At 41.0% G+C, this 27,973-nt stretch overlaps 1 protein-coding gene across 5 annotated transcripts in view; it reads right to left on the bottom strand.

Moving 5' to 3' along the window:
- Nucleotides 1-27,973, bottom strand: part of CNTLN (centlein) — a 284,448-nt gene that overhangs the window by 171,370 nt on the left and 85,105 nt on the right. For 3 of the 5 annotated variants that reach the window (XM_073345462.1, XM_073345464.1, XM_073345466.1), the window contains exons 1-3: nucleotides 26,633-26,718; nucleotides 15,677-15,843; nucleotides 11,972-12,134 (exon numbers count right to left, since the gene is read on the bottom strand). In XM_073345462.1, coding sequence (XP_073201563.1) covers nucleotides 11,972-12,134; nucleotides 15,677-15,843 — 330 coding nt within the window. In that variant the 5' untranslated portion in view covers nucleotides 26,633-26,718. Of the gene's footprint in view, nucleotides 1-11,971; nucleotides 12,135-15,676; nucleotides 15,844-26,628; nucleotides 26,767-27,973 lie in introns of those variants that run through there. The other 2 variants (XM_073345467.2, XM_073345465.1) reach the window with 2 other exon arrangements.

Below are 27,973 nucleotides of genomic sequence, written 5' to 3'. Positions count from 1 at the left end.
CACTTCAATGGAGCCAGTATTTCACCCACATTACTTTGTTTCTTATCATTCTACAACACATTTTGGATGATATTCCTTCCTTGTAGAAAATCAAATAGGAAGGTGGAATGAAGAATCTAGTCAATCTGGTACAGTCATTTGCAGTTAAGACAGTTTGTCCTGAGAAACAGGCTCCCGCAAGGTAGACAAAACAGGAGTACTCAAATATTTCTCTGTCTACAGTATAGCTCTCCAACGTTCCTTGATCACATCAGAGTTTTGTACAACCTAGCTTGATGAAATGGTAGTTTTGTGGTGGGTTTTTATCATTTTGTTTATGGAATACGCTTAACGTATATCACTCATTAGTAATGTATTAATTCTGTTATGCTTGTATTGTGAGTTATTAAAGTTTGTCTACATCAGGGGTTGGCAAACTTCGAGAAGTGGTGTGCCAAGTCTTCATTAATTTAAGGTTTTGCATGCCAGTAATAAATTTTACATTTACGGGGCCCCCCGACGGAACCCCAGGCTGGCAGCGGGCTGAGCGGTGCCGGCGGCCAGGACCCCAGCTAACAGGGGCCGGTGGCCAGAACCTCAGACCAGCAGCGGGCTGAGCAGCTCAGCCCGCTGCTGGTCTGGGATTCCGTCTGCTGCCCATGGGGCCCCGGCCGCCAGCCCCACTCATCCAGGCAGCGGGCTTAGTGGGGCGGGCGGCTGGGACCCTGGCTAGCAGCAGAGTGCCACTAAAAATCGGCATGCATGCCACAGGTTGCCGACCCCTGGTCTACATTAACAGCTAAGATTGATATTCCTCAAAGAGCATGCTGAATGCTTCTCTGGTTTTCCACTGATCAGGGCAAGAAATCTAGATTCCCTGAGTAATGATGAATTATAAAAAAAATATAGATGAATGTATCTACACCCAGCTAAGCAACTTAAGGGGTAAGAAGCCTGCTGTTGAATAGGTGATTCCTTGTCAGAACAAGAAATACCTGACCTGATGCTGTGTAGATCAGTGGCTCTCAACCTTTCCAGACTACTGTATTCCTTTCAGGAGTCTGATTTGCCTTGCGTACCACAAGTATCACCTCATTTAAAAACTATTTGCTTACAAAATTAGATGTAAAAACACAAAAGTATCACAGCATACGATTACTGAAAATTGCTTACCTTCTTATTTTTACCATGTAATTATAAAATAAATCAATTTGAATATAAATATTGTACTTACGTTTCAGTGCGATACTTGAGCCTGTTTTTCACTTGTGAGCCTTGTCTGAAGCCTGAGCCCTGCTGCCCGGGGCTGAAGCATGTAACTTAGCTTTCTGAAGCCTCCTGTGGCATGGGAACTTGGGCAGTTGCCCTGCTTGCCATCCCTTAACACCAGTCCCGCACTTGCGACCCCCTAAGCCCATCCTGCAATCCTCACGTTGATCTAGATGAGTTGAGTATCCCCTGGTAGACCTCTGTGTATCCCAGGGTTGAGAACCACTGTTCTAAAATATTGTAATATGCCACACTGGATCTGGTGTTCCTTTTCATATGCATTATCACTCAATGAGCTCACTGCATTAAAAAAAGGTAACTGAAGTCTAAAACTTATAGTTCTGAATCTGATCAAATTAAGTAGCTGTCCTCACAGAAATATTTAAATATACTTGCTCCTGTGATTTTTCTCCCTTTTTGTAGACACACTTCTCTCCTCCAGCACTTAGTGTCCTCAGCATCATAGAATTCCCATCAGGCATAACTTTCTGTGGTATAAAATACCATTCCACTGTCACATACACTAGGACCAAGATGTTCAAACATGGGTGCTGAAAGATAGGTTCCTGAATTCAACTTTAGGTAGCTGGATGAGTGATCAGATTTGTAACATGCTGAGCACCCAACAGATCCCACTCAGCAATTTTCAAAATCAAGCCACTTACTAAAATAAGACACATGTTGAAAATTGTAGCCTAGGATCTTTTCAAGCACGAAGAATATAAGGAGGTCCTGAAATCTAGGGTCAGAACAATGAGTGCTGCAACTTAACCTGCACCTCCTGTTTTCAAAAGCTCTCTGAGGGTACATGTACACTGCAAAAACAGACCCACAACAGCAAATCTCAGAGTCGGGCTTGCATTACAGAGCTAAAAATAGCAGCATAGATGTTCAGGCTCGGGCTGAGCCCAAAACGTCTACTTGGCTACGTTTAGCCCCATAACATAAGCCCCAAAGCCTGAGTCAGTTGACCCAGCTCTGAGACTCACTGGTGGTCGTACCTTAAGATAGCTAGCTGTGCCTGGTTACAGAACTTTTTTGTATTTAACCTACGATCCTGTATAATGCTGCAATATTCTTGAGAGTTTGTAACTGAATTTTTTACTTTTGGTACAGAGGAAGTAAACATCAACAGTTGCTATTAATCTTGCAAACTCAGATGGGAGGGACAACCCAATTAATGTTACTATATTTGGAGAATTGTTAAGGTTGGCTGATTATTACATATGTGAAAGAGGGAATGAAAGAGGGCTATCAGTTCCTAAAGGGAGCAAACGTGCATTTGAAATTTGTAAATGGATATTCTGATTAAAATCCACGTACTTCTGCCGAGATCAAGAACCGTTAGTCAAAACAGTTATACAAAACAAACAAACTAACAAACAATGTCAGGCAAATCAAACTGCAAGATTTTGTAACTACATTTAGTCTAACAATGTGCTCTGTAATGTCCAACTAGGTGTGTTTATTTTTATTCTTAATTTACATTGTTGAATTTCTCTCTATTTCTGTAAAATTTCCAGTAAAATACTCTTGTTTAAAACCTACGTTAACTGGGTTTCATAATGGTTAGCTTGGACAATCACATTGGGAGGCTCAAGCAGAGAAACTGAACTCAGAGCCAATCTGTAACAGCCTGGTTACTTGTTTTTAGGCTTGAAGGAGGCTACAAATCTCCACAAACTCAACGGGGCAACAGAATGACGGACATAGGGTACTTTGGGCATAAAATGGGCCAAACCACCTGAACTAAAGATTTATCCCAAAACAGATTAGGCATTATTCCATACTTCCTTTCTTATATATGGAATATAAACTTGTATCAATCCATTATAAAGGGAGAATGGCACTATGCTTTCTTTGAAGCCATTACAGCTTCTGACCATACCACAGGTATAGCTGTTGAACAACACACTCTCTTCTCAAGAAGGAATGTGTACCACCATGTACAGTGCTCCCAGTCTCTGCTGCTTTAAGAGACTAGGATCCAATTCAAACCTGGTCCCCATCTGATGGCAAACAGTGCTTCCTCTACGCCACTGACATCTATGAGATGTACAGTAAGTATGATTAATGAAGAAACTGAAAAGCAAAACCGCACCGAAGGGAACTTCAGCATTATGAAAACAAAAGGCTTAAACTGTAAATTTCAGAAAACTCTGATAAGACGGTTAAGGAGCTCAGAATCTCTTCTTGTCTTATTATCCTTAGTATTGATTGAAGTCTCTCCACCTTGAAATGATTGGTGAGGACAAATCTATAGACTCCCATTAAATCCAGCACAGGAATGAAGTTCCCTGAGCAATTGGGACCAATAAAGCAGATGGAACACATTTTAGAAAAATATTCCTTACTTTGAGAACTAGAACTATAGCCACAATATGAAATAGATATCAATGTCTTTTCATAAATCCTCTAATCTGAAGGAGTTTTTGCAGGACATGGCATCCTTAAAAATGTGTGTGGAATCAAGGGAAGAGGTACAGGTATTGCAAATCCTAACCTGATTTCAGCAAGTCAGTGCATCTTGATAAAATAGACTACTGATCTTTAAATGTCTTCTCACTTTGCCACAGTCTCACTACAGCAAGGCCTGAAACGGAATTTGTGATTGACTTATGCCTATCCACTACAGGTTTGTGATGGACTTATGCTTATCCATTATGTCTGGTTTGTCAGACAAGTAATTTCTTGGACTCAACCAACTGTTTCCTAATGCACATTAATACCAGTGCAAAGAGCAGTTCTTCTCAAATGGTAGACTAGTAAAATAAACCACAGCCAACCACACTGCCTAAGCTATAGCACACAGCGCCTATCTGACCAGTAACACAGAGGTCATTGATCTTGCTGTAAGGGACAATATATCATAGGATGTACACACTGATAGGCTCAATGCCATTTGGAAAAGTAGAAAAATATTCCTCTGTGAATTTGTCTATAGAATAGCTGACAAGTCCTTATCTAGCTTTTGCAGCCAGCATATTATTAATCCAGGAAGACAAACACAATGCATGTGCTTCTGGAATACTGTGCCTTTGAGCTATAAGGAGTGTACAGAGGATTGCATCTTTTTTCAAGTTACTAGGATCACCAAGGCTTCTTGTAACCTCAATAGGAGTGTGCATGTTAGGACTTAAAGAGGGTAAGTACATATTGCCTTAGAAACTTCAGGACACTTAGTTACCTTTGGTTGCTTCACATAGCTCATTGAACAACCTATTTCAGGACATTTATTAGACTTTAGAAAGTGCTCCAGTAAAGCATCCCTTATGTCCAGCAGTCTAAAATTTCTGTGAAAAAATTCTTACCAACTGTTTTGCTACAATTATAATATCTCCCATTTCAATATTTCCCAAATAATAGCAATGGCATCCTAAGTGTTGTCTTAATTTATTCAGACCGAAGACCATTGCTCTCACCGATTACAAACAAAGTAGTACAATCTTGGAATTTTTAAATAGACTACACCAGCTTTGTCTCTCTTGTGTTAAAAGGCAGTAACAGAAATACTGAAGTTAGGTATTTAATAGAACAATTTCCTAAAATAAAAGGTAAATATGTTCACCCCAGTTTGTCACATACACTAAAAGATGGATCAGATCTCAAAATAGGAGCCATCTAATAATTTAACTGCATGGGTGTTACGATTTTAGCTTGCAAGGAGAAGACAAAAAGAGGAGATTTCCAGGTACAGGATGTTTAAATGGCTTTTGTGTTTCTCTGCAGTTTAAATAGTGTCTTACTTGCCAGTTAGTGGTCAGTTGGGATAGTCTGTGTTTAACTGGGTTAAGATGCCAGCCTCACTCCTTAATGTTCCAAGAATATTCATTTAAAAAAACCTCTGGGGTAGCTCACTTAAGGGATTCCTATGAGTTGAGGAGGAGCAGGGGTCATCAATTCAGTACTAAACAGAAAAAACAGTTACCCATCTTTTGTAACTGTTGTTCTTTGAGATGTGTTGCTCATGTCCACTCCATTCCAGGTGCGTGCGGTTGTCGGAGGTTTTTACCTTAGTAGTATCCGTAGGGCTGTCTGTGGAGTCCCCTTGAGTGCCACGCACATGCCGTGGTATATCAGGCACTGCCAGCCCTATGCCCTCTCAGTTCCTTCTTGCCGATAACTCCGACAGAGAGGTAGGAGGGCGGGTACTGCAATGGATATGAACAACACATCTCGAAGAACAACAGTTATGAAAGGTAGGAAACTATTTTTTCTTCAACTGCTTGCTCATGTCAATTTCATTCAAGGTGACTCACACACAGTATCAACGGAGGTGGGTTCAGAGTTCACAGTCTTGCTTTCGGCTTGCAGCACAGTTCTGCCGAAGCCAGCATTGTCTCAACCCTGTAGAGTCAGCGCATAATGCGATGCGAACATGTGGAGGGACGACCAGGCAACAGCCCAACAGATTTCTTGGATCGGCACCTGGCCCAGGAAGGTAGCTGATGACGCTTGTGTCCTCGTTGCATGCGCCGTCACGATCACTGACAGGAGCACCTTTACCACCTCATAGCAGTCCACTCCCAATAATAGATGAGGAGGTATCAATTCCAGGAGAGGCAAAGCTGCTTTTGTAATGAGCCAGCCAATTCTATTATTGGGAGTGGACTACATCCACCCTGATCGAATTGGCCCTGTCAACACTGGTTCTCCACTTGTGAGGTAACTCCCTTCTCTCCATGTGTCATTATATAATGCCTGCATCTGTAATTTTCACTCCACACATCTGAAGAAGTGTTTTTTTTACCCACAAAAGCTTATGCCCAAATAAATCTGCTAGTCTTTAAGGTGCCACTGGACTCCTTGTTGTTTTTGTGGATACAGACTAACACAGCTACCCCCTGATACTTGACACCATGCTAAGCTTTGTAATGATACTTTACAAGAGACCTTTTGCATGAAGCATATTCCAGTTACATTATATTCACACTCATTAGCATATTTTCATAAAATCATATAGAGTGCAACATCACAGTAGGCACAGGTTGCATTCCCCGACCTTGGAATGGGCTTCCGGTATCGGGCCCAATGCTGGTGGGACTGCCGACCAATGCTCTGACACGGCCATCAAGGAGTGCTGCAAAGGGGGCATAGTCACAACTGGTACACCCCACATGCTCCAATACGGCCACTGCGTTGGCCACTCACCATGCTGCCAGTGTGGTGCCGCAGACAAGGGAGAGGCCTCCGGTGTACCATCACGCCGATGGGATCTAGGCGATGGGCTGAACTGGCCTGGAGGACAACCGGTGAGAAAATGAGCAGCGCCAGGAACAGTACAGGTGGTGTCGACCCCATGCTGGTGAGTAGCACCAAGGCAACAGCCTGGCTGACCAACAGTGCACCTTGGAGCTGCTCCAGGATCCTCGATGTGGCGGAGAAGATCGTTGTCTTCTGTCCGGCGACCTATGGTGTTCCCCTGTCCCGAGGGGTCCTAATGGCAGGCTTGCCCTCTTGGGGAGCCTTAGCCGGGTCCTGCAGCACCAGGGTCAACATCGGAGCAGGTGGAGACCTGTACTCTCTGCTCCTGAGCAGCCTGGGATGACAACAGTACAGGCAGGGGTGTGGGTCCCATACCACTCCCAGGAGTCAGTGACAGACCTTTAAGGGAGCTGGGAGCCCCAATCGGGGAGGCACAATCACATGCCTCTGGAGTAGCCTGGCAGGCAGGCCCAGGTCCCTTGGTAGATGCCCCGTGGGCCTTCTTGCTCGGTGCTGGGGAGTGCTTCTTGGCGTTCTTCTTCGGCACTAGTGATGGTGAACTGTGCTGGGAGGAGCCAGGTGCCGGTGCGCACGGAGGCCAAGGCACTTGATGCAACCTGCCTGGATGGCTCGGAAGCCGGGCGGAAGCAGACTCCGTCAGGAGATCCCTGAGGCAGATGTCCTGCTCTTTTTGGGCCAAAAGTTTTTGCAGCTCCGGGACTGCTCATTAACGTGCAACTCCCCCAAGCACTTAAAGGCAGCTGTTAGGGGGGTCACTCACAGGCACAGGCCTGTTGCAATCTGAGCAGGGCTTAAACCCAGGAGAGCGGGGCATTCCCTGCCTGGGGAAAAGTCCTGCTGGGACCCTAACTTCTCACTAACACTTAACAACCAGTTAACAGCTACTTAACACTACTATATACAAACTATGTACAAAGACTCTAAGACACAAAGTTCAAAAGGAGAAACCGCTCGCTCTTGCTAAGCAAGAAAGGCACTCCGACTGACCACCACGGGCGGTAAGAAGGTACTGAGAGGGCGTAGGGCTGGTGGCGCCTGATATACCGCGGCAGAAGCACGGCACTCCAGAGAGCGCCACAGCCAACCCTATGGGTAGTGCAAAGGCAAAAATCTCTGACGAGCGCGCACGTGGGTGCACACACACTTAAAATGGAATCGACATGAGCAAGCATGCCAAGAAGAATAACTGATCCCATAAAGGGCAATACCTTTGTTCTCTGTATTCTCAAGCTGCCTATCGGCCAGTGCAGCAGTCATAGAATCACAGAATATCAGGGTTGGAAGGGACCTCAGGAGGTCATCTAGTCCAACCCCCTGCTCAAAGCGGGACCAATCCCCAACTAAATCATCCCAGCCAGGGCTTTGTCAAGCCTGACCTTAAAAACTTCTCAGGAAGGAGATTCCATCACCTCCCTAGGTAACACAGTCCAGTGCTTCACCACCCTCCTAGTGAAAAAGTTTGTCCTAATATCCAACCTAAACCTATCCCACTTCAACTTGAGACCATTACTCCTCGTTCTGTCATCTGCTACCATTGAGAACAGTCTAGAGCCATCCTCTTTGGAACCCTCTTTCAGGTAGTTGAAAGCAGCTATCAAATTCCGCCTCATTCTTCTCTTCCGCAGATTAAACAATCCCAGTTCCCTCAGCCTCTCCTCATAAGTCATGTGTTCCAGTCCCCTAATCATTTTTGTTGCCCTCCGCTGGACTCTTTCCAATTTTTCCACATCCTTCTTGTAGCGTGGGGCCCAAAACTGGACACAGTACTCCAGATGAGGCCTCACCAAAGTCGAATAGAGGGGAACGATCACGTCCCTCGAACTGCTGGCAATGCCCCTACTTATACATCCCAAAATGCCATTGGCCTTCTTGGCATCAAGGGCACACTGCTGACTCATATCCCGCTTCTCGTCCACTGTAACCCGTAGGTCCTTTTCTGCAGAACTGCTGCCTAGCCATTCGGTCCCTAGTCCTAGCGGTGCATGCGATTCTTCCGTCCTAAGTGCAGGACTCTGTACTTGTCCTTGTTGACCCTTATCAGATTTCTTTTTGGCCCAATCCTCTAGTTTGTCTAGGGCCCTCTGTATCCTATCCCTACCCTCAAGCGTCTCTACCTCTCCTCCCAGTTTAGTGTCATCTGCAAACTTGCTGAGGGTGCAATCTACGCCATCCTCCAGATCATTTATGAAGATATTGAACAAAACCGGACCGAGGACCAACCCTTGGGGCACTCCACTTGATACTAGCTGCCAACTAGACATGGATCACTACCCGTTGAGCCCGACAATCTAGCCAACTTTCTATCCACCTTATCATCCATTCATCCAGCCCATACTTCTTTAACTTGCTGGTAAGAATACTGTGGGAGACTGTGTCACAAGCTTTGCTAAAGTCAAGGAACAACATGTCCACTGCTTTCCGCTCATCCACAGAGCCAGTTATCTAGTCACAGAAGGCAATTAGATTAGTCAGGCATGACTTGCCCTTGGTGAATCCATGCTGACTGTTCCTGATCACTTTCCTCTCCTCTAAGTGCTTCAGAATTGATTCTTTGAGAACCTGCTCCATGATTTTTCCAGGGACTGAAGTGAGGCTGACTGGCCTGTAGTTCCCAGGATCCTCCTTCTTCCCTTTTTTAAAAGATGAGCACTACATTAGCCTTTTTCCAGTCCTCCGGGACCTCCCCCGATCGCCATGAGTTTTCAAAGATAATGGCCAATGGCTCCTCAATCACATCTACCAATTCCTTTAGCACTCTCGGATGCAGCGCATCCGGCCCCATGGACTCATGCTCGTCTAGCTTTTCTAAATAGTCCTAAACCACTTCTTTCTCCACAGAGGGCTGGTGACCTCCTCCCCATGCAGTGCTGCCCAGTGCAGTAGTCTGGGAACTGATCTTGTTCATGAAGAAAGAGGCAAAAAAAGCATTGAGTACATTAGTTTTTTCCACATCCCCTGTCACTAGGTTGCCTCCCTCATTCATTAAGGGGCCCACACTTTCCTTGACTTTCTTCTTGTTGCTAACATACCTGAAGAAACCCTTCTTGTTACTCTTAACATCTCTTGCTAGCTGCAACTCCAGGTGTGATTTGGCCTTCCTGATTTCACTCCTGCATCCCCGAGCAATATTTTTATACTCTTCCCTGGTCATTTGTCTAATCTTCCACTTCTTCTAAGCTTCTTTTTTGTGTTTAAGATCAGCAAGGATATCACTGTTAAGCCAAGATGGTCGCCTGCCATATTTACTATTCTTTCTACACATCGGGATGGTTTGTCCCTGTAACCTCAATAAGGATTCTTTAAAATACAGCCAGCTTTCCTGGACTCCTTTCCCCCTTATGTTATTCTCCCAGGGGATCCTGCCCATCCATTCCCTGAGGGACTCAAAATCTGCTTTTCTGAAGTCCAGGGTCCGTATTCCGCTGCTCTCCTTTCTTCCTTGAGTCAGGATCCTGAACTCGACCATCTCATGGTCACTGCCTCCCAGGTTCCCATCCACTTTTGCTTCCCCTACTAATTCTTCCTGGTTTGTGAGCAGCAGGTCAAGAAGAGCTCTGCCCCTAGTTGGTTCCTCCAGCACTTGCACCAGGAAATTGTCCCCTACCCTTTCCAAAAACTTCCTGGATTGTCTGTGCACCGCTGTATTGCTCTTTTTTCTTTTCTTACCTCCTGCTGAGAGGCACTGCTTGAGAAGGGTCAGTCAGCCTCTTGAAAATAATATGAGCCTCACTACAAGAGATTTGCCAGTATAGCTATAGATAGGTATACTGGCAAACCATCCAAGTGTAGGTGCAGCTTATACTGGCAAAAAAGTGCTTTTCTCGGCATAGCTTATACAAACTCCCCAAGGTAATGAAGCTACACCAGGAAAAGCAGTTATGCCAGTATAACTTTGTCTACATTAGGGATTTTGCCAGTATAGAAAGCTCATTTAAAAAAAAATCATACTCCCATCTCACATAGACATTACTATACCGGGAAAAGTTACTAGTATAGACTTAGCCTCAGCTCTGAGACACAGCCATGGAAGAAGTCCTTGTCACCTGAAACTGTGTCAATATTTTTGCCTTGAAGACAGAGCTGCACCAATTTTTGGAGTGTCTCATCAAAGGAACCACTCAAATGAGATGCTTGATGTCAGTGAGAGACCAGTCAGGAGTGATGGCAGAGGTGCAGAGGAATGGCACAGGAGAGAGAAAAGGCTGAAGAAAAGCAATTTGGAGGGTGAGAGAGGAAGAAGGATAAAGCAAAATCTAGTAACTACATCTTAAAAAGTAAAGCAAAGGGTTGCTGTCATTCACCCTGTCTTGCCAGATGCAAGCAGAACTTCTCATGTGTTCTACTGGTGATTTCTATCATAATACACTCTGCAGCTTTTCTAGGCCACTTCAGTGCTGACCCAAGAGAAAAGGACCACGAGCTCGTGATATAGAGCACCCAAAGTTTACCTGTATGCAATTCATATTACTAAGAACTTTTATTCATGATGAGTAGTGTTCAATACACTTTTCCAGTAACAGCAATGGTCTGTACCTGTGATTGCCATGATATACTTCGATATGAGACAACCCAGCATACCCTTAGATATCCACCACCTAGTTTAGTTTGTTAATCTTCTGAGTTTCACAATTTTATAACAAGCTTCACAGGTAAAAAGCTGAAGAGAATTAATGTTGTCTGAAAAGGGTGTTGGTCAGTAGTCACCTTGAAAAATAAAAACGTTCCAGGATCTATAGAAGGTATATAAATATTCTGTATAATACTTAGGTCTTCTTCCTTTTCTACATTTATTAAAGACAAAGAAGCATGTCTTCTGTCTTTTGTGTAACGTAAAGCCATGTTTACATCATTATGTTAAAGCCAAAAAGCTTTAAATTCAAGATGGTGCCTATAAGAGAAATTTCTCTAAGTGGCTATTAACATTCATAGTACTTACCAAAGCTATAAAATCATATTATATTATAATATATATTATATATATAGTTTTGCAGATGATTTTTTTGCAGTAAGTTTTCAAATTTTGTCACTTTGGCAAAAAAAAATTGTTTGAGATTGACAAGAGTATCAAATTTACACATGAATTCTCCAACTAATCAACTAACAATAGGTATTATAAATTTAAACCTCCACTTCCCGTGAATGGGAGAGGAAGAGAAACAAAGATAGGCAAAGCAAACTGTAAAAATTGGCTGTTATGCTTTGCAATCCATCAGGACTTTTTTCCATGTATCATTAAATTCTACATGTTTAGTGCTAGAGCATGCAGTCCTGATAGAAGCAGTGGGCATTCCTCTTCAGTGGGTATAACTGGGCCCCAGAGAACCTTCCACTCCACCTTCCACCTTTTCATCACAAAGTAGCAATACAAGCGGGCAATACCACATGGTGCTTTAAACAGGGATACCCTATTATCCAAGATGCTGCATATTGATAGTTATTGGCAGTACTCACAAGTAGGTTTTAATGTATACTTTTGTGATAGAAAAAAGATGCATACTTTTTGATATGATATAGTTTCAGCTGTGTGAGCATCTTCCTGATTTCTCAGTACTTTTTGCGTATCCATATTGAGAGCCTGAAGCTGCTGAATCAGCTCTGCCTGCTGTGCTGTATGTTCTGTGTTTTGTTTGTAAAGATTCTGCAGCTCCCGCAACTCCTTCCTGTGCAAAGCAAGCAATAAACAGGAAAGCATGACTAGAAGGACAACAGTTAAACACTTGTGTTCAGCTAATTTTATTTTATATAATGAGCTTTCTATTGTCATTTATTTTACTTGTCAATTTCCTTCTAAACACTAGAAATTATCTACACAATTTTAATATTTATCACACATTCCTGTAAAATATCTATACAACACTTAACTTTCAAAAGCAGAACATCTATCAATTGGCCTTTAATGACATGACTTATAAAATAACTGGACCTCCAGTTACAGCATTGACAGCTTTCTGATCAACCTGTACTTAATTCTTTAGTACCAAGAGAGTCAAAATCTACACTGGTGTCTGCAGTAGACATTTACTTTAATAGGATACCTAGAACCACAGACTTCGTCTAATCTTTGTATTATTTCTTCAGTTCAAAAGTGTTCGTCATGCTAAATCGTTTTCCACAATATAATGTGTAATAGAGTTCAATGGTATGCACACTGCAAAACTTGGCTTCTTCTTTGTATATTATAGCAAGCATAATTCTCTGTTAATTAACAAGCACACTTCAAACTATTGTTAGACTTAAATTCAGTTTCAGTGCCTATTACCCTCATTAACTTTCTTCCATGTTTCTTCATAGGGTTTTCTTTGGACCTTAGGCAAACCACTTAACCTCTCTGTGTCTCAGCTTAACATCTGTAAAATGGGAATCATGACATTTGTGTCAAGTGCTTTGAGATCTACAGATGAAAAGCAGTGCATAAAAACTAATTATTAATACCGATATAGGCACTTTTTCAGCACTTTCTCTGAAGAATGGCAGAGACCAAACTAGTGTAATTCAAGGAACTTTCTTTAAAGAGAGCATTGTACCAGTGGAAAAAAAATGATTTGAAGGAAAACAAACAACACTGTTTAAAGGAGTTTATAAAAGGCTGTGATGGAATGAAAGATTCTGTCTTGTAAAAACTTACAGACAGCTATTAGAAAGCAATCATGAAAAGGGTGTTAAGCAGACTTTAAAAACTCTGATTTGTGGAGATAGGTTGGACAGGTTAATACATCTGTAACAAATAAAAGCTGGAGGAGATCAAAAGAATGTTACCAGGGACAGATTTGTTCTGTCCCAGGGAACCAACTGGTCCTGCCCTAGGTGTATTAAACCTATGTCACAGGAGTGATGCATTAATTGCAGATGTCTAACTACAAGATACATTTATTACTTCTAATTTTAATTGTATTTCTTCTCACACCATTTCATTTAGCATTTGTCCATTAAGCAGTAATATCAGGGTATTTAAACAAAAATTAAGATAACCTGTACCACTACAACAGTCCTAGAACATAATGTTAAGAAAGGGATATAGTCAAAGAAGCTTGTAATGGGGCTCAACTCAGGAAAGCACTTCAGCATACGCTTAACTTTAAGCATCTAGTTAAGCCCCATTGACTTTAAAAAGAGAGGCTTAATTATTTAGCATTATTTATGCTAAGCAGAGATGGGGTCCACCTATCCAGGAAGGGGAAGAGCATATGTGGCTACAGACTGGCTAACCTAGTGAGGAGAGCTTTAAACTAGGTTTGAAGGGGGCAGGTGACCAAAGCCCACAGGTAAGTCAAAAACATGGAGACCTGGGAGAAGAGTAGGAATTTGAGGGGAGCATGGGCTGTTAGAGCAGGGACAAGGGAGAGACAAGACAGAAGTGGGGGTGGGGGAGGGGAATCAAACCAATATCTTAGATGTCTATATCCTAATGTGAGAAGTAAGGGGAATAAGCAGGAAGAACTCGAAATGCTAGTAAATAAACACAACTGTGACATAGCTGGCATCACGGAGACTTGGTGGGATAATACACATGACTGGAATATTGGTATAGAAGGGTACAGTTTGCTCAGGAAGGACAGGCAGGGAAAAAAGGGAGGAGATGTTGCCTTATGTATTAAAAATGTTCACACTTGGACTGAGGTTGAGATGGAAATAGGAGACAGACTTGCTAAAAGTCTCTGGGTAAGGATAAAAAGGATAAAAAAAACAAGGGAGATGTCATGCTAGGGGTGAACTACAGAGCACCGAACCAGGAAGAAGAGGTGGATGAGGCTTTTTTTTAAACTAACAAAATGATCCAAAGCACAGGACTTGGTGGTGATGGGGGACTTCAACTACTCAGACATCTGTTGGGAAAATAACACAGCAGGGAACAAATTATCCAACAAGTTCTTGGAATGTACTGGAGACAATTTTTTATCTCAGAAAGTGGAGAAAGCTACTCGGGGAAAGGCTGTTCTAGATTTGATTTTGACAAATAGGGAGGAACTGTTTGAGAATTTGAAAGTGGAAGGCAGCTTGAGTGAAAGTGATCATGAATTGGTAGAGTTCATGATTCTGAGGAAGGGTAGGAGGGAGACCATCAAAATAAAGACAATGGATGTCAAGAAGGCAGACTTTAGCAAACTCAGGGAGTTGGTAAGTAAGATCCCATGAGAAGCAAGTCCAAGGGGAAAAACAATTGAAGATAGTTGACAGTTTTTCAAAGAGGCATTATGAAGGGCATAAGAGCAAACTATCCCACCAAGTAGGACAGAAAGGAAGTATGGCAAGAGACCACCCTAGCTTAACCAGGAGATTGTCAATGATCTAAAAATCAAAAAAAGAGTCCTAAAAAAAGTGGAAACTAGATCAAATGACAAAGGATAAATATAAGCAAATAACACAAGTATGTAGGGACAAAATTAGAAAGGCGAAGGCACAAAATGAGTTCAAACTAGCTAGAGACATAAAGTGTAACAAGAAAACATTCTACAAATACATTAGAAGCAAGAGGGAGACCAAGGACAGGGTAGGTCCGTTACTTAATGAGATGGGAAAAACAGTAACAGAAAATGTGCAAATGGCAGAGGTGCTTAATAACTTCTTTGTTTTACAAAAAGAAAAGGAGTACTTGTGGCACCTTAGAGACTAACCAATTTATTTGAGCATGAGCTTTCGTGAGCTACAGCTCACTTCATCGGATGCATACCGTGGAAACTGCAGCAGACTTTATATACACACACAGAGAATATGAAACAATACCTCCTCCCACCCCACTGTCCTGCTGGTAATAGCTTATCTAAAGTGATCATCAAGTTGGGCCATTTCCAGCACAAATCCAGGTTCTCTCACCCTCCACCCCCCCCCCCCCCACAAATTCACTCTCCTGCTGGTGATAGCCCATCCAAAGTGACAACTCTCTACACAATGTGCATGATAATCAAGTTGGGCCATTTCCTGCACAAATCCAGGTTCTCTCACCCCCTCACCCCTCTCCCAAAAACCACACACACAAACTCACTATCCTGCTGGTAATACCTCATCCAAAGTGACCACTCTCCCTACAATGTGCATGATTTTCTTTTTGCGAATACAGACTAACACGGCTGTTACTCTGAAACCTTTCTTTGTTTTAGTTTTCACCCAGAAGGTTGGTGATGATTGGACATCCAACATAGTGAATGCCAGTGAAAATGAGGTAGGATCAGAGGCTAAAATAGGGAGTGAACAAGTTAAAAATTACTTAGACAAATTAGGTGTCTTCAAGTCACCAGGGCCTGATGAAATGCATCCTAGAATACTCAAGGAGCTGATTGAGGAGATATCTGAGCCATTGGCGATTATCTTTGAAAAGTCATGGAAGATGGGAGAGATTCCAGATGACTGGAAAAGGGCAAATATAGTGCCCATCTATAAAATAAGGGAATAAAATAAGGGAATTACAGACCAGTCAGCTTAAGTACCAGGAAAAATAACAGAGCAAATAATTAAGCAATCAATTTGCAAACATCTAGAAGATAATAAAGTGATAAGTAACAGTCAGCATGGATTTGTCAAGAACAAATCATGTCAAACCAACCTAATAGCTTTCTTTGACAGGGTAACAAGCCTTGTGGATGCAGGAAAGCCGTAGACATGGTATAACTTGACTTTAGTAAAGCTTTTGATACTGTTTCGCATGACCGTCTCATAAACAAACTAGGGAAATGCAACCTAGATGGAGCTACTATAAGGTGGATGCATAACTGGTTGGAAAACAGTTCAGAGAGTAGTTCTCAGTGGGTCACAGTCATGCTGGAAGGATATAACGAGTGGGGCCCCGCAGAGATCAGTTCTGGGTCTGGTTCTGTTCAATATCTTCAACAATGATTTAGATAATGGTATAGAAAGTACACTTATAAAGTCTGTGGACAATACCAAGCTGGGAGGGGTTGCAAGTGCTTTGGAGGATAGCTTATAATTCAAAATGATCTGAACAAACTGGAGAAATGGTCTGAAGTAAATAGGATGATATTCAATAAGGACAAATACAAAGTACTCCACTTAGGAAGGAACAATCAGTTGCACACATACAAAATGGGAAATGACTGCCTAGGAAGGAGTACTATGGGAAGAGATCTGGGGGTCATAGCGGACCACAAGCTAAACAGGAGTCAACAGTGTAACACTGTTGCACAAAAAGCAAACATCTGGGCTGTATTAGCAGGAGTGTTGTAAGCAAGACACGAGAAGTAATTCTTCCGCTCTACTCCACACTGATTAGGCCTGAGCTGGAGTATTGTGCCCAGTTCTGGGCGCGACATTTCAGGAAAGATGTGGATAAATTGGATAAAGTCCAGAGAAGAGCAACAAAAATGGTTAAATGTCTAAAAACATGATTGTGAGGGGAAATTGAAAAAACTGGGTTTGTTTAGTCTGGAAAAGAGAAGACTAAGGGGGGACATGATGACAGTTTTCAAGTACATAAAAGGTTGTTACAAGGAGGAGGGAGCAAAATTGTTCTTCTTAACCACTGAGGATAGGACAAGAAGCAATGGGCTTAAATTGCAGCAAGGGAGGTTTAGGTTAGACATTAGGAAAAACCTTCCTAACTGTCAGCGTGGTTAAGCACTGGAATAAATTGCCTACAGAGGTTGTGGAATCTCCATCATTGGAGCTTTTTAAGAGCAGGTTAGACAAACATTTGTCAGGGATGGTCTAGATAATACTTAGTCCTGCCATGAGTGCAGGGGACTAGACTAGATGAATTCTCGAGGTCCCTTCCAGTTCTATGATTCTATTTGGGACAACACATTTTATTCTCTAATTTGGAAAGATAAGAGGTGTCCAGAAAAATAACTTGTCCAGAATAGGATATCCATTTTTGAAAAATCTCCAAAAAAGGACACAGACAAAGGAATTAAAAGATTTTCAAAATAAATTCATCTGTGACAACAAGCATTCCAGAATGAACACGAATATAAAAATTAAACCAATATTTAGTGAAGGATTGACCTTACTAAGCATTCAAAACTATTACTTTGTAGACAATTTGAGAGAATTAATATATCACTGCACACAGCAGAAAAACTATGAATGAAAATGGAAAAGAAAATCTCAAGCAGAAACAGATTGTAAAATGGTAAATTGAGTCTACTGTCCAGACACACTGTAATATAGATAAACTGTATTAATAGAGGATAATTTAAATGCATCTAGAAATTAAGTTCATTGAGTTGATGGAAAGCTATTATCAAAAACCACACAAAAGAATTAAAAATCATACCATATACAACAAAGGCCCATGAGCCAACATAAAGACAGCTTTTATGGGAAAGGAAAGGACAGAGGTCACAGTTTGGAACCTATTAAAGGACCAAGCCAGTGGGTATATTTTACATAAACCCAGAAGGGGAATCTAGAAAATAGAATCTCATTCAGTTTGGAGTTGGGACAGAGAAGTAGCCAGTTTGACCTCTCAAGTCTTAGATGGGATCAGACAAGGGGAGATTGCCATGAGATGGGTAAATCAATATTGAGTCAAGAATTGCACAAATCAGATATCAATTATGTTTAAGCTATTTGTCAAATGTAATATTTGATTCACTCAGGCCATAATTTTCACTCAAACATTATCTAAATTCTAAAAAGCTCTTTGCCTGCTTTAATTTGGTTTTGATAGTTTCTCAGGAGTTTAGATTATCTTCTGCTTTATGACTTGTTTCTTTCCTGGAGTCAAATTCAATTGTCAGTTATAATGGTGTAAAACTGAAATAACTAGATTGAAGTCAATGAAGTTGCTCCAGATTTACATTAGTGTAACTATGCACAAAATTGGATACTGTTCCCTTCTCCTTGCTCTAAATCTCTAGTAGTTTGCCAAGGGGGGAGGGGTTTCCACTGGGAGAGGGTGACTTAAAATAAAATCAGCAGCAGGAGTTTTAGGTCATGCATCTGCTACTGTTCATTCACACTGCTGCTAAAGTCAAAGCCTTCCCCTGCCGAGCGAACTTTCATAGGAAGCATAGTGATTACATTGTAAGAAGAGGTAGAGCAACCAAACGGCAGGATACTGCAGCTGATCACAGGGTAACTTTCAAAATCTAGCAGCTTTAATGGAGCTGAGCGTATGAAAGGCTGGTCTCTCAAAGCTCAAAATTTTAACTTCATATTAGTTGTATCTATAGACCTTGAGGTTAATCCCACAGAAGTAAATGTCTAAATGACAAAGCTAGAACAAAGAGCCCGAGCAGAAGTTGCTAGCAAGTACTGTAATTTAGTAGGTTACAACCAGTTTTGTAACCATTTGAATGTAAAGAGATAGAAGAGTAAATGCAGCACATCTCCAGGATATTAGGAAGTGGAAGTGGGATAAATGTCGTCCAAGTGCCAACTATGCAAGGCAATTTCTAGGAAACGACTAGGCAGGGTAAATTTGTCGACAAAATTTACTTTTTAAATATAGTTTTCTCCCTAGATCCTAAAATATTTGCAAGTTATATCGGAGAGAGAGCTACAAATTGTTGTAGTGTACTGGATTCTACTGGGACACTAAAATGAATATTTTGGGCATCCCACATAATTGTAATAGAAAAAAGATCACGGTGTGGGTTGCCAACTTTCAGGCCTCATTTCTGCCCTATTTTTTCTTCTCTCAATTTATTTCCCAGTCTTTGCCTCAACCCCTTCTTCCTTTCACTTTTTTTTTTTTTTTTTTGGTATCATTTCTCTCTCTCTTATGTCTTTCTTCACTCTTTTCACTCATTTTCTGCTTTGTGTTTCAGCTCAGTCAGAAACAGCAATCCAGTTAGTAGGAGCCTTATTTATGAAAGGGATGCAGAGGGAAACCAAACAGGATTCTAGACCAAAACCGGAACCTTTGCCTGCCATCCAAGATAGTGTTTCTTTGGACTGAGCCTTGGAATAGGCCTCCTTCCTCAATGATTCTTCAAGTTTCTTCACTGGAATTGATTTACTTTTCTATACTCATTTATTTTCCTAGTACAGTCTGACTATTGCTGGAAGTGGCTGATACTCGCAATTAGCTTCTTCATTTTCTTATGCACCAATGTGCATTGAATTCTTACAGAAAAAAAAAATCACCTTATTTAAAATGAACAATAAAGTTCCCAGGATTTCCTCAGGAAAATAAAGTGTTCTTATGTAGTATGTGATGGTTTTGGTTTGGGGGTGTTTTTGGTGGGGAGGGGGGCATTTCTACTACTTAAATCATCACTCAGGTACAAGTGTCTACATTTTATAAAATTAAAGTGGTCACCATGAGAGTGTCAACATCTACAAACAGTTACCGCATGGTAGTTTCTGAAAAATGTTGTCTTTTAATAGCAACTACCAAACTTATAACGCAACTTCCTGGATTTCAGAGAAATCACTGCCTTCTTTAGTAAGAGATTAAGCAAGAGGATAACAAGTTGCATACCAGTTCTCTCTTGGCTCCCGATTCAGGACAGTAGCGTTATTCAGAAAAGAACTTTGCATGTGCTTTAAGTTAGGCATATGCCTAATTGCTTCCCTTTAGAGAGATAGATTTAAGCATACACCCAAGTGATATTTTACATATATATGTACACACACACACACACATTGATTGATATATATATCACATACATACATACATGTTACTGAAGACCAAGGAGATAGGAAGAACACATTTTTAAAAGTCAAATAATACTGAATAGGATGTTATCAATATTTACTGAATACTGATAACCACTCATTTTTAGGGTGGCACAGATGACGTAACCACTAAAAAAACATGGACATGGGGTGGGAATTCTGGTAACAGAGGAAGGGAGCTGGCTAACAGAAGGGGTACTTTGACTCCATGGACATAGTGAAATATTTATTTGGCCATTAAGGATGGGGAAAGGGTTAATCTGAGGGAACCGTGCCAGGAGAACTGAACATGGAGGAGCTGCAGACATAATTATAACATGCTTAAAATGGCCACCGCCTCCTGGCAACAGCCATTTTAGGTATTTAAGATTCACTATAGTGCTATTTAGCGTGTGGGTTCATTTATTTGATTAATATGAATTCTGGAAAATGCTAGTATTTATATCTGAACTGAATATGCATTAAAGATTTATCCCAACCATACCAAAAGATGTTGAACACATGTTGCCCTGTACATACTAACTGTTGCAAGCGAACATGTGGCTTCCCAGTGATTTAAGTAAAATGAGCGACTGCTGTCAATCAAAAAGCTGGACATATCAATTAAAAATACTCATCATATCCATCATCTTTGTTGACATTTGCTGGTTTTGTTTATTTTCCCAATAATGGCCAGTGTGTGGGGCTTTGCCTGAGCTGCATCTTCCAACGTTTTACCCCAAATATTGAGGGACTTAAAGTAAAGTACTAAGTCTCTAGGTTGCACCACCTGATACCCACAGTGTCAGGCGCTGTCACTTAAGTCTTTTCAGGGCATTGTGAAATAGCTTTGAGTGTATACCAAAGCAAATGAGCTGAAAATCCCTGACTGTATAGCAGCAATGATGGAACTCATGTGTTCTGAGCATTACTAGCTTGGTGTGTTGCAACGGCACTTGGCGCCCACTGATGGGTTAGAGGGTACTACCATCTCTTGAGCTAACAGCTCTGTGTATCCAAGAGACATGAATCACTTTGGCTTAAACAGACAGCACACATTTAAGCCTAAATCCTGAGACTCAACACAACTTTAAAAGAAGATCTCTGAAATTCAACACTGAAATCTTGGGACAGAAGAATTGTGATGTTCTGAAGGCCAACAACAGGATTTAAGCCTTCTAGGACATAGAAATGTTCTTGTGCATTCTGAAGAGATCCAGAGATCTTGCATTGAAGATGAGCATGAACTAATGGCAAGGAAGATGCATTTCAGAGCTGCTCCTGCCCACCCTGCTTTTGGCAGTATTTCTGCCCTTTCGGTTCTTTGTGATTCTGGTATCTTCCAAAAAATGCCAGTTAAAACAGGAACCTTTTAAAGCCAGTACATCAAGGACAGGTGGCAGCTTCTCTAAAACACCTGTTGTATAGCAAGGATACCCATGAGAACTATCTTTCCACAGATCTTAAAAAAATTATATTTAACAAACAAAAGATTGGATTTGGCACAGAAGTTTATAATAAATATTGATCTTCAGACCGAGTAATTGATACTGGGTGGATATTAAAAAATGCTCAATGTTGCTCTAAAGTCAATGTTGCACTAGAGTCAATGGGAGCACAGTAAGCCCAGTGCTGAGTGATTCTGAAAATCCTTGTAACTTTTAATATGCCAGAGGAGAAAGCAATTTAATTACAAAAAGTTCTCCCAGAGATCAAATGAAGAATTATTGCATAGTTCAAAGAAAGAAAAAAATTCTCACTAGCAAAATGCAGGATTTGGTGAAAAAAACATGAATTTGTGTACTCAAAATAAATGGAGCACCAGGGTGTGTACACCAGGACGTCTGAAGTCCTTCTACTCCAATTGACTTGAAAAATTATGGCAAGATTAAATGCAGACAGAATATCACCCTGTTATATGCCTGTCAACTAAAAGGGAATCTGCTATTATCTTTCTTAGCTCTCCCTCTAACATGTGCCAACCAAGATGCTGAAAGAAGGAAGCCAGATCTCTTGGCTTTTCTACCAAGCAAGATGTTTGGGATTAATTTGATTAGATGGTGCTTCTGTTTTGGTGTCTAAGAAGAAGAGATTTGCGACTAAGGGAATAAGTGTGTCCTTTTAAGCCCATAAAATCCTGAAATTGATTTTGAGGAGGGGGGGGGGGATTTTTTTTTCCTGCCTACAGAGGAATTTTCCATTTTTTGCTGACATTAAAAAATGAACATTGTTTCAGAAGAATAAGGCACTGAGGCCTTGAGCGACTAGAACATTTTTATTTTATTTTATTAAACCATTAATAGTTCTTTTTTTCTTCTGACATAGAACACAGGGAAGTTTTTAAAAAGAGATTATTCCATCTTGACTTCCCTGTTAATGGTGTTTAGTTATATGCATAGTGATACTGGAGGACTCTGTGTTATTGTATTTAATTGTGCTACCACAAACATTTTCTGACTAAATAGGCACTGAGTACTTTATTCTACACTGTTCTATTCAGGTTGAAAGATCATCATCTGGTTCTGGGCCACAGTAGTAACAGTCAAGGAAGCCAGCACAGAGACAAGAGGATGCTTCTGCTCTAACAGCTTCCTGGAGTGGAAAGCCAGCAGGTATAGCTTGTGTCATGCCTGGTCAGAATCTGTCATTAGATATTCTCCTAGAGTAAACTCCATCCTCTTATGTCTATTGTTGGGCTTTAGCTTAAACTAGAACACAGCTATTTGTTTTCCTTACTTAGGTTTTATTTTTCTCTGCAGCGCTCTATAAATGGTTACAGTTTTCTACTGCATTTTCCAGCCCTGCCATTATATATCCCTATATGTTATGCCAGCTGTGCAAAGATGCTACAGGCAAGGATTGGCTATACCCTATGGAAAAGTTTTTTGGTGGTTTGGGAGGTTTGATATATTTAAAAGTTCTTTATCAAACAGACTGAGAATATGCTTCCTGTACCTGATTATGGCACACATTTTATTTTTTCCCATGCTCTGTAGATCTTTTAATTAACTTTAAAAATAGATTTCAGAGTAACAGCCGTGTTAGTCTGTATTTGCAAAAAGAAAAGGAGTACTTGTGGCACCTTAGAGACTAACCAATTTATTAGAGCATAAGCTTCTGTGAGCTACAGCTCACTTCATCGGATGCATCAAATGAAGTGAGCTGTAGCTCACGAAAGCTCACGCTCAAATAAATTGGTTAGTCTCTAAGGTGCCACAAGTACTCCTTTTCTTTTTTAAAAATAGAGAAGTTTTTCCACATCACGATCATATACTATACTAAAAAAAGACCTAGTAGAAAAGATAGTATATAAACAAAATGAGAGAATGTGAGCTATTACTTTAGAAACAAAAATAAGGAATAAAAATAAGCAACATTAAAGTAATACTAAAAATTTGGAACTTGTGCATGTGCCACAGTAGAAATGCCAAGGACAAGTGTGTAGCTCTTTTCTATGACAAGTCAGAGAAAAGGAAGAGACTTAATTGCGAATTGATGTATATACATATGCCTCTCAAGGCATGCAACATTCACATCCAACCAGTCCTTTTCTAATTTCAGTAGTTTTTACTGAACACTTCATAATGAAGCACAGCAAAAACCAAAATGCTTAAACTGCCTTAGTTTGAAACAGAAGTCTTAACTATCCAAAATGGGATAATTTTGCCCCCACCCCAGTATCATGAGATGCAGCAGTAAAAATCCTTAAAGAATTTCTATATGGAACATGAAATATGCCCCCCAAACAGAACAAATAATGCCCTTTTACAAACAAATCTTGGCAAATTATATTTCAGAAAACTACTCATAAAAGGAAAACATATTTTATAATGTACCTAGAAAGATGACTAAGAATAATAATAAAAAAGATGAGGAGCATATGTATAAAGGAAAGTTGTGTAAATATTGTGGTCAACTGACTATATTCTGATGGAATGTGGTAATGTGAAGATTCAGCACCTAGATCCTATGGCAACTGGCAAAAAGAAAAGGAGTACTTGTGGCACCTTAGAGACTAACCAATTTATTTGAGCATAAGCTTTCGTGAGCTACAGCTCACTTCATCGGATGCAGTTGGGTCTATTTAAAGCCCTAGAGACAAAGAGATATGGAAGTGGGGGAATATGACTCATATTGTGAAAGTAGTGGGTGCAATTTTGTTTCATAAATTTGGAATGACAGTATCATAGTTAAGGCTGTTCGGGAGACCTTATTTCTGCCTTTCCATACAAACAAACAAAATACTTGAAAATACATATAAACACAGCTTAGAATTTCTTTATATACTTTTTTCTTAAAATACTGATGTATATTTTCAACATTCACTCAAGTTCAATGGGTGGCAAAGTTACTTTTTTAAAATTCAAAGTTTCATAAGAGTTTACCTGTGATACCTCACTGCTCCAACTATAGCTGTGGGCCTAGCAAAGCTTGTAAAATGAGCAAGTGTCTATATTTAGCAAGTTCTGACTTGTAGTGGATATTGTAAAATGTATGTCAAGAGATTTTAAGGTCCTCTGGCATGGCCAACTCAGTTTGCAACATGCTGTTCCCGCAGAAAATGTGTAGTAACTTTGTCAGCTTTGATTACCTGCTTTGAAAGTGTCCTTTCCCACCCCTATACCCTCACACCATAGATATCTTGGGCCACAGAGAAGCATAGTTCTAGTACAACAATATATTCAGGAATATTTTAAAGTCTGTCAGCCTTTTGATAAAGTTTACAAATTCCATCAGATTGTCTTTCCATAGATCGGGCTATTAAAATCTTTCGTGTTTACATACCATTCTTGTATTTTTGTTAACCACTGAGATCCTGAATTTATGACTTTTAAACATGAAAAGAACTAGGGACATCTTTTTCAATAGCGATGCTAGACCGGGGTGGGCAAACTTTTTGGCCTGAGGGCCATATCTCAGTATGGAAATTGTATGGCGGACCATGAATGCTCTCAAAATTGAGGCTCAGGGTACAGGAGAGGGTGAGGGCTCCAGCTGGGGGTGTGGGCTCTGGGTTGGGTCCAGAAATTATGAGTTCAGAGTGCGGGAGGGGGCTCGGGCACGGTGTTGGAATGTGGGAGGGGGTCAGAGCTCTGACTGGAGGTGTGGGCCCTGGGCTGGGGCCAGGGATGAGGGGTTTGGGATGCAGAAAGGTGCTTTGGGCTGGGACCGAGCGGTCTGAAGGGCAGGAGGGGGATCAGGGCTGGGACAGGGGGTTGGGGTTTAGGGAGAGGGGCTCGGAGTTTAGGGAGAGGGGCTCAGGGCTGAAGAGTCCCGGCAGCACTTATGTCCAGTAGCTCCCGGAAGCAGTGGCATGTCCCCGTCCGGCTACCATGGGGCGCAGTCTGCAGGCACCGCCCCCGCAGCTCCCATTGGCAGCAGTTCCTGGCCAATGGGAGCTGCAGAGCCAGCTCTTGGGGCAGGCGCAGTGTGTGGAGCCCCCTGGCTGCCCCTTCTTCCGGGAGCCATCTGGAGCCACTGCATGCATGGAGCGGGGCAAGGCAACCCCAGCCCCCAACCCTGCTCCCCAACGGGAGCTCAAGGGCTGGATTAAATAGTCTAACAGGCCGGATGCCACCCATGGGCTGTAGTGTGCCCACCCCTGCCCTACACTAATCCCAGGAAGACAAATTAAGTTACATAAAAATTACAAAGATCTCGTTTGTCTTCTTTAAAGACAAAAGACTTATTCCCTATGGTGAAATTATTAGTGGTTGAAAACTATGAAGAATAAGCATTCCAACTGCAATGACTGCTATCTATATATCGTATTGATCTGTTTTATTTGCCCCATTCCAACTAGTGCTCCTGGAATGTAAGCTCTTTTGGGCAAGGGATACTATTTGTCTAACACTGCCCTTCTACCAGACAGCACTGTGTACTCCTATGGAACTATGTAAATAAGAGAAAAAGAATGGACTACTTCTCATCAATCTGCTTAAACCTGTTGGACGTCTTCTGCCACTGCTGTCATTTTGATGATTTTAATAACCTAGTCATTTCATATAATTCGGCCTATCTTTCATTTCTTCTACACATCTCAAATATGCAGCACTAATCCTCCAGATTCAGCCTAATAAAAAGATGTGTGAGACTTCAGATAAAGCTTAAATCACAGCATTTTAAACCTTTAGCAAAGGCTTGCGTAGACTTCTGTTGACCTGTCAGACTTGATTCTAATTAAAAAGTTAAAGTTAGGTTTGAAACTTTTGTAGGTTTAGGGCATTTAGCCTCTCAAATTAATTGCTTATGTTACTAATCATACTGGTATTTTGCAACTTGCAGTGGAGATTGACAACTCTCTGACCCAATGCTAATTACAGAAGTGTAATTTTTAATAATGTCCATCCCTTCTGTAAAAAACTGAACGTCACAAAAGGCAAAAGGAACAAAAATAGTTTGCATAAATAGTAGATTCCAAGGCTAGCTATCCAAAAATTTCCAAGATAACGTGTGACTCTTACAAAATAGGCTGGTATTACAATACATTGTTTTGCAAAAGTAGCTGTGATAACAAGATATTTCTTCCAAATCATAAAATAATGTCATTAAAAATATTGCAAGTGATTAGCTTATTTAGCAAATGGAGATGTGAAATACTTGCCTAACTCTGGCCATATCACAATCCTTTTGTGCTAATTCAGTCTGTTTAACAACCGCCTGTGATGACAAGTCACTGCATTTAGTGTTCAAGTCTTCCATTTGTTTTCTTGCCTCTGTTAAATCCGTTTCCAAATTCTGTAAAGAATTAATTTTGCAATATATTAAAAAGCACGGGAGCCAGTAAGAGTTAAAAACTACAAAGAACATACAATTATTCCCTACACACACACTTTCTCTCTCCCTCCCTCCTTCCCTTCCTCTCCCTGCCCCCCCAGACAAAAACTATGTTAAGATGGAGTAATGGAGAAAAGAACTTATGAACAAGGTAAAATCATTACTGTAAGATTCTAATTATTCCAAAACCAAGAACTATAAACCCAGGAAATTTAAATGAAAACCAAACATGGTAAAGCATGGAAATGTGCATCTAAAGCACCCAAACTACCATAGCTGTGTCCTGTAGTGACATTATGCAAAAACCATAACATTATAAATCAACTATTTTAGTGTTTGCAGGCTTGGATTAAAGGAAACTGATTTTTAAAGGCATTTAATTTTTTTTCATACTTTTTTCCTCATTGTGTTCTACAGAGTTGAGAAAAACTCAGGGAGAATTGGCTTCTGTCAAAATACCCACCATTTCCCATTATCTCAATGGAGACATGAAGCTACAGAATGTTCTTAAAGATGTCCAGTGCCTCTCATTGTTCCCAATAGGACTGAAGCCAAGCTGCCTGCAGGAAAAGTGGTAGCCCTACACTCTCAAGGGGTAAATCAGAGACTATGCACAACCAGGCATTGGGTCAGATTCTCATTTATTCCATGTTTGGACTTGGGAAGGGGAACAAAGGTGGCTTTAAATCTCTTTTGCATTCCTCATATTCTGGGATTGTGCAGGAACCTGCCCCGTCCCCAGTGTAAATTAGACAGTCCACAGGGGTACATTAACTTTTGCTTGGCTTCCAATGGCCCACAATGGGCTCTGGGAAACAGAAAACAGCTGTTTTCTATATTGCAGGGCCATGCTCCTGATCCACCTGGAGGCTGAGAGCAGGGTCTATATAGAGTCTTTACACTAGTTCTATTCAAGCCAGGGAAATCCCCTGCATAGGAGAATTCTCATCAGGATGCTGTTCCTACCCACTTCAACACCACTTTATGCTACCAGAGGAGTGTAAAAGGCCTTAGCACAAGTGAGAATTAGGTCTATGCTGTACACAAACAAGATTCATAAAGGCATATGTGATAAACTGGAAAGGCATATGATAAATGTGATTGATAAAAAATGGGGTGAGTAAATTGATTACTTAAAAAAATTAAATCAGATTTTTTTATTTATATC

This window comes from Lepidochelys kempii, chromosome 5 (assembly GCF_965140285.1).
Source record: "Lepidochelys kempii isolate rLepKem1 chromosome 5, rLepKem1.hap1, whole genome shotgun sequence".
Classification (NCBI taxonomy): Eukaryota; Metazoa; Chordata; order Testudines; family Cheloniidae; genus Lepidochelys; species Lepidochelys kempii.
Note: the sequence above shows the minus strand (reverse complement) of the source record. Positions and strands in the feature narration are given on the sequence as shown.